The following is a 15,391-nucleotide window of genomic DNA, read 5'->3' as shown; positions in this document are numbered from 1 at the left end:
ATAAAATATGCCATATTTTTCTGTAAAAATTATTGTTGGAATGGAAAGATAAGACAAGATGGATAAATACATTCAACATACGGTACATAGGGACTGTATTTGTTTATTATAACAATAAATCAAGATGGCATAAACATTAACATTCTGTTAAAGCGATCCATGGATAGGAAAGACGACAATAAATCAACAAGATGGCATCAACATTATTAACATTCTTTTAAAGCGATCCATGGATAGGAAAGACTTGTAGTTCTTAAAAGATAAATGTTAGTACGAGTTATAGAATTTTTATATTAAACCCCCTCTTAAGGTTTTCGTTTTAATAAAAGCTGTAAAAATTTCAATAAAAAAAATAAACTAGTAGCCCGCCGTTGTTGTCAAAAATTACTTACACAACGCTCATGGGTGCTGAAGCCTATAAAATCAGTCGCACCCAAGCGCCAGCAGAGGGTGGCAAAACTCCATAAAACACAATTAATATGTGGGCATTTCTCTGTACTGTCATTTAAATCTGCGTCAAATATTTTAACATGATTAATTTAAAAAATTAAAAAATTAATTACCGCCCGTTAACGCGGTAATTTTGACAGCCCTAATTTAAATATTACTCTATTTGTTTACTGTTCGCTTGATTTAACTCCAAACTACTCACGAACAGACTCAGATGCACTGTACTCTTGGGAGCAACGATGCGGCGCAGGACATCAAGGGACAGCAACTTCAAAACGAGCGTGTACATTTGCAAGGCTTTTCAAGGACTTTACGCAAAATTACGCAATTTTCAAAGATTTAAAGGACCTGCACAAACCCGGATATATTTTAGTTCGGATCTCATTGGCTGCCATTGACGGCGATAGATACAGTGCCTTGCAAAAGTATTCGGCCCCCTTGAATCTTACAACCTTTCGCCACATTTCAGGCTTCAAACATAAAGATATGAAATTTAATTTTTTTGTCAAGAATCAACAACAAGTGGGACACAATCGTGAAGTGGAACAACATTTATTGGATAATTTAAACTTTTTTAACAAATAAAAAACTGAAAAGTGGGGCGTGCAATATTATTCGGCCCCTTTACTTTCAGTGCAGCAAACTCACTCCAGAAGTTCAGTGAGGATCTCTGAATGATCCAATGTTGTCCTAAATGATCGATGATGATAAATAGAATCCACCTGTGTGTAATCAAGTCTCCGTATAAATGCACCTGCTCTGTGATTAGAGCTGGGAATCTTTGGGCACCTAACGATTCGATTACGATTACGATTCAGATGGTCCGATTCGATTCTAAAACGATTATTGATGCACCCCCCCCCCCTTTTTTTTTTTTTTTTAATATTTTGTACATTTGTTCCAAAATTGTTCAAAAATACTCTCAGGCTAAACCAAACTACTATTTCAGTATCAAGTTAACATATAGCAGTAAACAAATATACAAAAATAACAGTAAATAAAAAACTCCAGTCCCCATTCTGTATCAGCAGCTTTAAACTACATTCAATTAATTTAATGTTATGAATCAACCGTTAAAGTTGTTAAAATTGCTCCCGTTAATCCATAATTTCCCTTTTGTCAACTTTCGACATGTGAAAGTTTTAAAACTATTTTAAAGATAGATTCAAGTCAATATTTTACCGATTTAGGAGTATTTTAGATAAAAAGTTAATTAGGTTTGCTTGGAAGGTTCGCTACAACAGCCTTGCAGAGAAGTGTACTGCTTTAAGATGGCGGCCGTTTACTACGTCTGCATCTAGCTTTTTGTAGATGTGCTGCAAACGCTACCGCTACCACAGTGCATCTAGTCTTATATAAATGATATCTACCGTAACATTATGTGGATGACGTACTTTTGTAGCAGCTTCAGGTATGTTGTTGTGTTTTTTTATCTCGTGGCATGAGTTGAGCTAGAGCCGTGAGTTGAGCATTGGCATTACCCGAGGGGCCGGGTAATGAGAAGCATGATGTTTAGCTACTCTCGCTCCGTTGCTCATTGACCGCGCGGCATGCTGAGTGTGTTGTACTTCCACTTTACTTGGCATATTTCAATAATCGGAATTTGGATGTTTGTGAATCGTTCTCGAATCTTCCACGGCCGAATCGCGAATAATCTAAGAATCGGAAATTTTGCACACCTCTATCTGTGATAGTCTCAGGGTTCTGTTTAAAGTGCAGAGAGCATTACGAAAACCAAGGAACACACCAGGCAGGTCCGAGATACTGTTGTGGAGAAGTTTAAAGCCGGATTTGGATACAAAAAGATTTCCCAAGCTTTAAACATCTCAAGGAGCACTGTGCAAGTCATCATATTGAAATGGAAGGAGCATCAGACCACTGCAAATCTACCAAGACCCGGCCGTCCTTCCAAACTTTCTTCTCAAACAAGGAGAAAATTGATCAGAGATGCAGCCAAGAGGCCCATGATCACTCTGGATGAACTGCAGAGATCTACAGCTGAGGTGGGAGAGTCTGTCCATAGGACAACAATCAGTCGTACACTACACAAACCTGGCCTTTATGGAAGAGTGGCAAGAAGAAAGCCATTTCTCAAAGATATCCATAAAAAGTCTTGTTTAAAGTTAGCCACAAGCCACCTGGGAGACACACCAAACATGTGGAAGAAGGTGCTCTGGTCACATGAAACCAAAATTGAACTTTTTGGCCACAATGCAAAACGATATGTTTGGCGTAAAAGCAACACAGCGCATCACCCTGAACACACCATCTCCACTGTCAAACATGGTGGTGGCAGCATCATGGTTTGGCCCTGCTTTTCTTCAGCAGGGACAGGGAAGATGGTTAAAATTGACGGGAAGATGGATGCAGCCAAATACAGGAACATTCTGGAAGTAAACCTGTTGGTATCTGCACAAGACCTGAGACTGGGACGGAGATTTATCGTCCAACAGGACAATGATCCAAAACATAAAGCCAAATCTACAATGGAATGGTTCAAAAATAAACCTATCCAGGTGTTAGAATGGCCAAGTCAAAGTCCAGACCTGAATCCAATCGAGAATCTGTGGAAAGAGCTGAAGACTGCTGTTCACAAACACTCTCCATCCAACCTCACTGAGCTCGAGCTGTTTTGCAAGGAAGAATGGGCAAGAATGTCAGTCTCTCGATGTGCAAAACTGATAGAAACATACCCCAAGCGACTTGCAGCTGTAATTGGAGCAAAAGGTGGCGCTACAAAGTATCAACGCAAGGGGGCCGAATAATATTGCACGCCCCACTTTTCAGTTTTTTATTTGTTAAAAAAGTTTAAATTATCCGATAAATTTTGTTCCACTTCACGATTGTGTCCCACTTGTTGTTGATTCTTGACAAAAAATTAAAATTTTATATCTTTATGTTTGAAGCCTGAAATGTGGCGAAAGGTTGCAAGGTTCAAGGGGGCCGAATACTTTTGCAAGGCACTGTATTACGATCGCTGCCAGCCCCTTCCTAGTCCAAATGGATTGGATGTCTATTGCCTTTAATGGCACGGAATCACGATCATTTGATTAAATCTTTTCACCTCAGTGCTGATATTATCGCCCTCCTGTTCTCTCTCCGGTGACGCCCCAGCTCCGCTTTCGCCTGCGTTGGCTCCGTTCTTGCTCTGCGTGCACGACTTCCTGTGGTTCCTCAAAGTCCCCGCCAAGGAGAATTGCCTCCCGCAGTCGGCGCACGAGTACGGCTTCTCCCCCGTGTGGATGCGGGTATGCCTGCGGAGCTCCCCGGGTGCCACGAACGACTTGTCGCACTGCGTGCAGCTGTACGGCTTCTCGCCGGTGTGCGTCCGCATGTGTGTGGTGAGCGTCCACTGCTGCGCAAATGTCTTGCCGCAGTCGGCGCAGTGGTAAGGTGTAATCCCAGTGTGTAGGCGCTCGTGCCGCACCAATGTGCCCGACAAAGCGAACCTCTTATCGCAGAAGGAGCACTGATAGGGCCGCTCGCCCGTGTGAGTCCTCTGGTGATCCCGCAGCTCGGCGGCGGAGTTGCAGCTCTTCTCGCAGTCCGAGCACGGGAACTTCTTTCTCGTAAAACCGGCCACTACCTCAGAATGCATGGCGTCCAGGTGCGTCTTGAGGTGCCAGTGGCGAGAGAAGCTCTTCAGGCAGATAGTGCAGCGGTACGGCCGCTCGCCCGTGTGCGTCCTGCGATGAAGTCGGAGCTCGCCTTGACTGGCGAAGCGTTTCTCGCAGAAAGTGCAAGGGAAGGGCTTTTCCCCCGTGTGAACTCTCTCGTGGATCATCAGCAGCCCCTTTTCGGGGAATCTCTTCTCGCACATGGAACATGGGAAAGGACGCTCTCCCGAGTGCGTGCGCAGATGGCGCTGGAGTTTGGAGGCGTAAGGGAAGTCTTTGCCGCAGACGGAACAGGTGTGGAACGAGGCAGGCTTTTCATTTTCTCTTTGACCCAATGCGGTGGAGGGAGTTTCGGTGGTCTCTCCTGGGGAAAAAACATGAATTGCGTCAATGCGACCACAACAGGAGCACAGACTTAGAACAGAAGCAGACTAGCAATGATAGACAGATGATAGCGAATATCAAAGCTACAAATTAGGGTTGTTCCGATCATGTTTTTTTGCTCCCGATCCGATCCCGATCGTTTTAGTTTGAGTATCTGCCGATCCCGATATTTCCCGATCTGATTGTTTTTTTTGGCTCCCGATTCAATTCAAATCATTCCCAAAAATTTTTCCCGATCATATACATTTTGGCAATGCATTAAGAAAAAAATGAATAAAACTCGGACGAATACATACATTCAACATACAGTACATAAGTACTGTATTTGTTTATTATGACAATAAATCCTCAAGATGGCATTTACATTATTAACATTCTTTCTGTGAGAGGGATCCACGGATAGAAAGACTTGTGACTTTGTATACTGTGACTAAATATTGCCATCTAGTGTATTTGTTGAGCTTTCAGTAAATGATACTGTAGTCATGCTCAAAGGCATGATGGGAAGTGGAACCATGACTGTGCGTAGTGCTATCAATTGATATATCTTCTCTGCGTTGGGAAATAAAATAAGGTGTTAAGAAAAATATCAATTGCTACCTTGCTTCCCCACATTGCTTCCCATGATAATTCTAATCGTAGGGAGAGGGATTGTAAGGCTTTAGCCAATTAAAAAAAATGCTCCAAAGGCTGCCAAGATTCACTCTACTCATTTAAGCTGCCTTTTATCTCTCTATATAGGTATAACGGCGCCATTACAGATTGAGCGCGACAATGCATGAGTGGGTCGTGCAGCGCATGCATTAATTGCGTTAAATACTGTGATGTGATACATTTTTTGAAAAATTAATTACCGCCGTTGCCGGGATAAATTTGATAACCCTACCTTAAGCCTAAACTAAATACTCCGGATGAGTGTAACATATTATGTCTGTAACGTTAAATACACTTAGAAAACAATTTAATTAAAACATATATATATATATATTTAAAAAAGGCATGGCCGATATTTTTTTGACGATTCCGATACTTTGAAAATGACGTGATCGGACCCGATCGATCGGATGACATCTCTACTACAAACCTGTCAATCATCGATAACTTTAATGTATTTGCTCCCAAAAACATATAAATACCTTCCATTTTTTATTGTTTCAGTGTCCCAAAGACGTATTTATACGTATTTTACGTTTTTTTTTTTTCCATAAGAGACATCTCTGGGTTCCGATGCAACTGAGCTCCAAAGCACAAAGCTGAAAATCCATTTTAAAGCAACAAAACTGGCCACTGGAGGGCAGTAGCGCATTTGGTAAGACCCGCAACCCGATTCAACGGCAACGAACGGCCACACGGCCAGGGTGCCGGCAGAAGGATGCCAGGCGGCGGACCACCGAACAGAACAACCGAGAGGATGCCCGGGATACCAGGCGCTGGACGACCGAGCAGAACGACCGGGACCACCAGTGCAGCGTACGATGTCGTTGAGTCCGTGCTGCTCGCAGAAACTCAAAGAAATCCATTTTTATGAGACAGGCGGCAATGAGGGAAAAATTTACCCGGCTGTTGCAGCCACAACAGCGTCATCTCAGTTAGTTATGTGTAACTAAATTGTTACTTTGCTATCAAAAGCTCTATTTGTCTTGTTGTTTATGTTATTTTGTAAAAGGAAAACATTATTCAGATTTTTGGGATGTAACTAAAGCAAAAAATAGCTGTGTTAAAGTCAAAGTTATGTTTGAAATGTATGCTTTCACAAAAAGCTCAATTTCTGTTTTTTCATCAGAAATTGAAAAATTGCTAAAATTGATTTTCTAATGCTGATTTCTAAAGAATGGAAAAAGATATGAACTTACTTTTTTTCCTGCTGAAAGAAGAGAGTCTAATCTTTCTTTTGGTGGGTTCCATGTTCATATAGCGATAGAACAGAATTTTCTTTGGGCCTAGCAAAATCAGTCAAAATTCAGTAAAACGGCCGGGAGCGAAGGGCGTTGCTCCAGTGAAAATGGCTGGGAGTGAATGAGTTAAGTACCAAATGCAAGCTACACCAGACATTTTTTAAATTAAAGAACCAGATCCTTTTCACCCGATTCTCTGAAAAATGGTGCGATCTGCCCGATTTACAATCACGTGATCGGATCGGCACATCCCTTGTTATGTGACTTACGGATGTCAGACAAATCCACTTCTTCTCCATCAGAGTTGATCAGGCAACCGATGTCCTGCTGCTGCAGGTGCTCCTCTTCGGTCATCATCATCACAGATGGGTCAAACTGCTCGGGGCTCTGGGAGCCCATCACTGCAAGAAACCCATGATATCAGGGATTTGTATATTTCAACAAAACAAACAAAAAAAACAACACTGAATTTCACTTCTTTAGGTTGTGATTCTATTGCATATCGATTCCAATGCTTTTTAGTTTATTCAGCAAGAACCACAAATTAGGGCTGGGCGATATGGCCTTAAGTAAGTATTAGAGCTGGGCGGTAAACCGAGAATTTACCGTCACCGAAATTCTTCACGATGACCGACGTAATTTTGACCATGTCGGTAAATTCGGTAAATTAATAAAACAAGAAAATAGTCTTTTCATCCCGCTTTGACTTTGTGTTGTTCGTCTATGTTCATTCCCCTTCAAGAAAGCAGTCAATGTACTTATGTAGGGAGTCACGCGATCACCAGGAAGCCAATCAAACAGAAGCCCGGTAAGCTAACGCTAGCAGCTAACGCTACAAGCAAAATGTGATGGAGTGTGGTTTAAGGGAGGTTCGCCAAACTTTCACCCGACATTAAGTAGACTCTTGGTGGCATCCAGACGGGCTTACACCCGCTGTCCTCCCTTGTTCTCACGATTTCCGGAGATGGTGCTTTCAGTGCTTTCTACTGGTAGCCAGGCCACAGTCTAACGCTAGTGGCTAACGCTAGCGGCCTTAGCCGCTAGCGGCTAACGATACAAATGAACATGATGGAGTCGGATAGCGGCTCTAACCTTGTCGAAATGGCTGAACTTAATGAGTGGATTGGGCACGAACTGCATCTAGCAATTACTATGTCGCGTTATTTTGTATCTGACTGTGTGTGATCTCTCTGATAGCTTTTGTGATGGTAAAGCATTCAGCATAAAGCACAATCCAACGGTGAAACTTATAATATGACCGAGAAATGGCCCCAGCTATTTTTCTGTATGTGCTTAATTCTGTGTCATTATTGCTATTATAAAATCTTAAGTGTTTAATTTGCAGAAGATCAATATAGCTTTAATGTATGTGTGTCTGTCTGTGTGTCTGTTTGTTTGGGGGTTCATGTATGCGTGCATTTATTAAAAAATGCACCGTTAATCTGTATTTCATGCATTGATTCAGATTTTCAAATTATATAACAGTCCGCTTGGGCGACTTTATCGTCATTTATCGTTATCGAGGTAAATCTGCTGAATTTATCGTGATACGTGTTTAAGGCCATATCGCCCACCCCTAATAAGTATCACGGTAAATTCTGCAGATTTACCTCGATAATGATAAATGACGATAAATTCACCCAAGCGGACTGTTATCTAATTTGAAAATCTGAATCAATGCATGATATACAAATTAACTGTTTCTCGTTAATTTATTTACCAGCTTTATTTATTTTTAACAGCTTTAAATAAAGTGTATAAAAATTCTTGTAAACAATAAGAATTCAAGTATGAACATTTATTACAGCTCGTATGACTTGAACAATGTACAACATTATAAAAATCAAGACGACGACTGTGCAAACAGATTTACATCTTGAACAGTACACTTCAAACAGACAAATTATTGTTAGTGGCTGCTGTGACATAATTACTCAACACAACTGTTTACTTCAAAGTTGCAGGTTTTTTTCCAGAGTATTTTTTAATACATGCACGCACACATGCACCCCCCACACAGACACAGGCATTAAAGCTATATTGCTCTTTTGCCAATGAAACATTTAAGATTTTATGATGGCAGTAATGAATCAGACTAAAGCAAGCATATACAGAAAAAAGTTGTGGCCATTAAACGGTCATATGATAGGCTTCACTGTTGTATTGTAATTTATGATGAATGCTTTACCATCATAAAAGATAAAAAATAAACACACACTAACACAGATACAAAATAACGCAACATACTAATTGCTAGATGCAATCCGTGCCCAATCCACTAAGTTCAGCCGTTTCGACAAGGATAGAGCCGCTATCCGACTTAATTACGTTCATTTGTAGCGTTAGCTGCTAGCGTTAGCCTGTGGTCTGGCTACCAGTAGAAAGCTTGGTCACCTGAAGTCGTGAGAACCCGGGAGGAAAGCGGGTGAAAGCCTGTTTGGAGACCGCCAAGAGTCTACTTAATGTTGGGTGAAAGTTTGGCGAAGCTTCCTTGAGCCTGACTATATCACATTGGTCACTAGCTTTAGCCGCAAGTGTTACCCTCCTGGGCTTCTGTTTGTTTGAGTTCCTGATAACCACGTGACTTCATACGTACGCACACTGACTGCTTTCTTAAACGGGAATGAACATGGCCGAACAACACAGAATCATAGCGGGATGAAAAACATTTTTTTTCCGTGTTTTATTAAATTACCGAATTTACCGACATGGTCAAAATTACGTCGGTCATCATGAAGAATTTCGGTAACGATAAATTTCGGTATACCGCCCGGCTCTACCAGAAATATACAAATGGAGAACCTGTGTCAAGATTTTCACGTTACATCTTTGAAACTAACTCAAAAAAAAAAAAAAAAAAACTTCTATTTGTGTGTAACCAGTCTTCTTGAATTACACCAGATTGCCTGCTTAAACATCCAATTTCAAAGTTAATGGTGTTGGCTTCTGCTACCAAGGAATTTAATCGATTAGGAGGATTGATTGAACAGCGTACCGCACGAATGCTATTTTTAGACAGCAAGGCTGCGTGATGTCACCATCGTAAACTGGAAGGGGGTCAAATTAGAAGCGCGCTCGCATAAAACCAATGCTAGTACTGCTTGTTTTCTGCCGTAATCTTTCAAAAAAGAACATGACGATTAAACACTGCTGCTATGGAACTTGTAGAAACGACACCAGACATTACAACCGTCCACATATGAAGGAGGTTTTCTTCATACATTTTCCGAAGCCAAAAACTCAGAGGGGAAAAAATGTGAACAATGGATTAACTTGCGCGGACGTCCAAAAGACCAGTTTAATGCCAGCAAGATGACGCCATTCACCTTCATATGCAGTAAACATTTCAAGAGTCATTTAAGAGATAAGCCATTTTGATATTTTTACTTATTTTTTAGCATGGCGTTTTGCTGTGCTGCTTCTGTCTGACAATGAATGATGTGGAAAAAATTTTTTTATTTATTTATATATCACAATAGTCATGTAGGCCTATTTTTCTAAAATACGTATATTCAAATAAAATAGCCATGTTTGGCCTTGGCCTTTTTGTAGTAAGCCTGTTCATGCCCAAAGGTAGGCTCTAGATTTAACAGCTTTACCTTTTCTGTTGTAAAGAAACAACCGTACTTAGTAAGGGGGAAGTGTAAATAAATTAATAGAGTGAAGATTTGTTATTGATGAAAAAATTAAAAGTGTTCGTTGGCTGTCACTGAGTAGCATTTGTGATCGCCACACAAAAATAGCAATATCCATTGCACCCAAGAACGGTCAGAGAAGTAAGACAACCAGAGGATATAATATATAAGAAAGACAGGGCATGTTATGGTAAAGGAAAGCTAACCAGAGGATATAATATATAAGAAAGACAGGGCATGTTATGGTAAAGGATAGCTTGTTGAAACAGGAGAATGTCATCAGTGTCGTAAGGCAATGCACACAAGAAAAAGCTGTCGATAAAAAAGCTACCTCTTGATCAGCCCTTTGACAGTTAAGCCATCTCTTTAACTGAACGTTTGTATGTTCTTCCACAATGTTCTTCCACCAATGATTTTGGCACCAGGGACATCATTTTCTGACATAATTGGTAGGTTTAGCTCAGTAAACATCTCGTTCATACACTATATGCATCGAGCATGAGGGACAAACACGAATTTGACCCCCCTAGCAACAGTTGCTAACGTCATGAATATTAATGGCAAAAGGTGACGTGTTACGTGCGGTACGCTATTGATATTGAATTCCGAACCGATACTAGCTGTGTTTCCAAAACAACAAATAGGACTCGATATGTCAAATCCTGTGGCGTATAAATTTAAAAAAGTACTTCCTCTTGAAATATCTGAACCCTTTCATGCAGGACTTTTTTTTTCAATTATTATTTTGAAACCCCTACACGTCACTCATTTAACTCACTGGCTGCCATTGACGGTAAAAGACATCTTACCAATTCGATCCTCCCAATCAGAATGGCTTGGACGTCTAGTGCCGTCAATGGCAATGCAGTGAGTTAATATTGTAAAAACTGAAAATCAACTTTTGTGTTATTTGTGGCCGTAACCGGTGTATATTTCCGTTTTTAGTCATTTTAATTTTAGTTATTTCTAGGGCGGTCAAACCATTAAAATTTTTAATCGAGTTAATCACAGCTTAAAAATGAATTAATCGGAATTAATTGCAATTCAAACCATCTATAAAATATGCCATATTTTTCTGTAAATTATTGTTGGAATGGAAAGATAAGACAAGACGGATATACCTGTATATATTCAACATACTGTACATAAGTACTGTATTTGTTTAATATAACAATAAATCAACAAGATGGCATTAACATTATTAACATTCTGTTAAAGCGATCCATGGATAGAAAGACTTGCAATTCTTAAAAGATAAATGTCAGTACAAGTTATAGAAATTTTATATTAAAACCCCTCTTAATGTTTTCGTTTTAATTTGTAAAATTTTCAAACAAATAATAAACTAGTAGCTCACCATTGTTGATGTCAATAATTACACAATGCTCATGGATGGTGCTGAAACCCATAAAATCCGTCTCACCCAAGCGCCAGCAGAGGGCAACAAAACACAAAAAAAAAACAAGTAACAAATGGACACGACACTGTCATTTTAATCTGTTTGAGCTGGGCATGTGCGTTAATTGCGTCAAATATTTTAACATGATAAATTTTAAAAATTAATTACTGCCCGTTAACGCGCTAATTTTGACAGCCCTAGTTATTTCTTTTTTATTAAGATTGTATTCATTTATAAAGTTATTCAAAATAATAAAAAAATAAAATAAAGATTTTTTTTTCAAATTGCTAATATTTTGGTTTTTATAAATGACCAAAAATAGTCACTTTCCCTACAAAATGATACAGGTGCATACAAGTATGTCCATAAATGTTCAAATTACTCACTTGCTCTATAAAGGTTTAAAGGTCTTAAGCATCAACTTTTTGACCACAATCCCTGAACATATAGAAAAACCACCTCATGAATACAATATAACGTTATTGCGATATTTAAGTGTTTTTTTTTCTTCTTCTCAAAATTCAGGCGTTTCAATAACCAGTTTATCGATGCGAAATGTCAGTCTTGCGAAATACTGTGTATGATTAAAACAACAGTTGTTTGATATTATCAGGTAATAATGACCGAGAAATGCATTTTAAAATGATATTGGATTATATCGACATTGGTTTTTCATGATCCGTTTTGGGCCAATATGCGTATTTCCTTCAGAGCGAATGTAGACGGCTTCTGCCTGCCTTTGTGCAAGGGCTGGTCACAGCTTAGCATAGCAGTTATGCTTAATGAGCATTAGATGTCTTCAAATTAAGATGCTTGGGATTTGTTATGTGCGCATTATCATTATTAAAGCATCCAGTAGGGCATCACAATACAATTAGCCATAACATATTAAGTCAACAACCGCATATGGAGTTGAACAATATCTGGATATTGGTTAAAAATTTATCATCAGCTTATATTTTTCCCTGTTGTGCACTACCATATTCCACAAGACATTGTCGCTAACACAGAAAACAATCATTTTGTGGACATAGAATATGTTACATTTTTCATCTTATTAAAAAATGTTGAGCCATATATACATTTTAATTAGTTTTTTTTTTAATTATAGATGCATTCAAACAGGCCTATATTCCCAACACTGGTTCCTTGCTGGAAGTCATCCATTGTGAAGCTCAAGGACACCTCATCAGGGAGGATGCTTTGTTCAAAGGGGAGTGTGAATCTAGCCAGACTTTAACACAAAACGACACTGCAACTTTAAGATGAAGAATATACACAATATACGAATAAATAAGATGTGGCTTATGCTTCATCAACGTTGTGTTTTACCCAAAAGGTTTTCTGCAGGCTTTTGCAGTGACACTCCACTTAGTAGCCCAGATAGCTTAGCATTAGCTCAACGAGATTGTTTTTATATTTCCAGCTTTCTCCTTGAATACTGCATTTTTCCACCAGTCAGACATAGTCATACTTTATGAAAAACACACTAAAGTGCACACCAAGGTGTCACTTAAGATGCTGTCAGCCGGTTTGCCGCTGCTTGGCGTTCACTTCGTAAATTAGCAATTAGCGTTACGATTAGCCTTAAAGGCTAATCGGTAAAAAGTCCTCTTCTGCGAATGACATAATTAAAAGACGCTGAGCGAAGATCAGTGACAATAGAACAAAGTAAACCTCGTAAATTTGCCTCGCTAACAATAACAATAGACTAGACAACCAACCTGAGCGTTTAATGTCTTCCCCCAGGTAACAAAAAAGTAGTCCCTCGAAAAAAGGTTTTAGTGAAAGTGTCAAAAAAAATCTTCTCCTTTTCCACTCCTGGTAGCATAATAATGACGTCTCCAGTTAAATGCGTATATTTTTGGCATTGTTTAACTTAATAAAAGAAGCGTTCGGTTGATTCAACCGCTTAGCTTTGATGCCAGCACAAACTACAAAGACTTCCGGTTATTTTTTTCCCCCGTCAAGAAATAATAAAGGCGCACAGATTTGTTTTTATGATGAAATTACTTTTAAGCAAAGTTAACGCCACTGTAAAAACATAAATATCTAGAAATATATTTAACGTGATAACAGTTTAACGTAGCTCTGCTGTCGGTTATGTCAAGGACTACTGTAACTTCCGGCATGATATCACAATAAAATTCGCATTTTAATTGTTAATAGAGGGCTTCCTAAAAGTGATTTTGTTGTTGGAGTGTTACAAGGGTGAAACCACAAATCTTGGGACATTCATTAACGAGTTTAGTTTCTTTTTCTTTTCTTTTCTTTTTTTTAATTTTTATTTTATTATTATTATTATTTTTTAAATAAATATGAAAAAGTTCACAGCAGTATTGTAATTCAAAACAACAGTGCGAACAAAAACATTAATTTTCTTAACGGTGCATTACTGCCATCTATTGGTTTAAAAATTCCAGTGCAACAACTGCAAACAAATACTCTATCCAGTTTAATGAATCGATGTAAAATACTTTATTTTCAACTTGTTTTTCTCTCAAACAGGACAATATGTACTTCAAATGGGCATTTCAGAATATAAATATAAAAACACATGTAGATTGTGTTTATCTAACTGGTTTGCTCTATAACATGTCAAACTGGAAAAATGTCATTTTTTCTCTAAAGTACGAATATATATTTTCAAATGTATTATTTTTATTCAACAGGAACTGGTCAACAAAAAAATTATCTAAATATTTCTAATTGAATTCGGTTAATTTGGATGTGCCGAATCCAAAAATAACCTTAGTTTTGCTCAGTCAGCTAAACCTTTCTGGAAAATGTTTTTTTTTTTTTTTTCTGTGGGTTTTTGTGTGTGTGTGTGTGTGTGTGTGTGTGTGTGTGTGTGTGTGTGTGTGTGTGTGTGTGTGTGTGTGTGTGTGTGTGTGTGTGTTTTTGGTTATGCGATGTATATATATTTATTATTATTATTATTATTTATCATATCTACCAAACTACCAACTGAACAGCACTACTACTACTACTACTACTACTACTACTAAGATTCACTTGTTTCAAATACCAAATAATAACATTCTTATGCTACATTTAGAAATTATGGCTAAAAATTCGACTTAATTTTTAAAAGTAAAGAAAGTAAGTCAAAGTGTAAACATTAAGAGGGAGTATTATACAGTATTCCTAATGCTCCATACAGGATAAATCATTGGTGAGAAAGGATTGCTATTATTATGTATTCTGATTGTATATGGCGACATCCAGTGGCAGAGGAAAAACATTACCGAATGTCAATAGTAAAGCACACGTAGCGTGATTACTTTATCAAAAAAAAAAAAAAAAAGAAAAAAAAAAAGAAACACACGTAAAAAAAACATCCATACGTGAAATAAACATTTTATACATGATAAGATAATAACCACAAACGTACTTTTTGGTCATGAACTCTGTCAAAGAAACAACCCCTGATTAAAGGGAAAGACATTGTGTAGTATAAATGAATTTAATGTGGAAAATGATTGCTCAAATAATCGAAATATGCAAATCACGAATTTCTTAGAACTATGATAACAGAGAAAATAATGTTTAAATACAGAAAATGACACAGCTCACGGACACTACCATTTTGGGACAAACGTGACATCAGTTTTACCCACACTTCTATGGGCTGGAGGTAGCTTACAAGCCTGGATGTGTCCGAACAAGGTGTGGAATCCTCTGGGTACCTCCTGATACAATACAATTTGCGATACCAGGCTCACGATGACGGATATCTCACAATAACGACACGAGTCGGGAAATCAAGCCGCAATATTCTGTGATAAAACTAATAAAGACAAAATCAAGGTATTATTATTCATTCATTCATTCATTTTCCATGCCGCTTTTCCTCACGAGGGTTGCGGAGGTGCTGGAGCCTATCCCAGCTAAAAACGAAAAAAATAAATGTCGTGGACAATGTCAAAAACGTTTGTCTTCTCATAGACTATGAGAATACATTTCAGTGTAACATTTTTCTGAATGAATACAGCAACACTATATTATTGC

At 38.5% G+C, this 15,391-nt stretch overlaps 1 protein-coding gene across 2 annotated transcripts in view; it reads right to left on the bottom strand.

Moving 5' to 3' along the window:
• The window catches only part of LOC130921015 (zinc finger protein 431-like), a 28,799-nt gene extending 15,400 nt beyond the window's left edge, over positions 1 to 13,399 (bottom strand). For both annotated transcript variants that reach the window (XM_057844616.1, XM_057844617.1), the window contains exons 1-3: positions 13,105 to 13,399; positions 6,616 to 6,747; positions 3,515 to 4,431 (exon numbers count right to left, since the gene is read on the bottom strand). In XM_057844616.1, coding sequence (XP_057700599.1) covers positions 3,515 to 4,431; positions 6,616 to 6,745 — 1,047 coding nt within the window. In that variant the 5' untranslated portion in view covers positions 6,746 to 6,747; positions 13,105 to 13,399. The remainder of the gene's footprint in view (positions 1 to 3,514; positions 4,432 to 6,615; positions 6,748 to 13,104) is intronic.
• Between the last annotated feature and the right edge of the window lie 1,992 nt (positions 13,400 to 15,391).

This window comes from Corythoichthys intestinalis, chromosome 8 (assembly GCF_030265065.1).
Source record: "Corythoichthys intestinalis isolate RoL2023-P3 chromosome 8, ASM3026506v1, whole genome shotgun sequence".
Taxonomy (NCBI): domain Eukaryota; kingdom Metazoa; phylum Chordata; class Actinopteri; order Syngnathiformes; family Syngnathidae; genus Corythoichthys; species Corythoichthys intestinalis.
The sequence above is the reverse complement of the archived record's forward strand: the minus strand, read 5'-3'. Positions and strand labels throughout refer to the sequence as shown.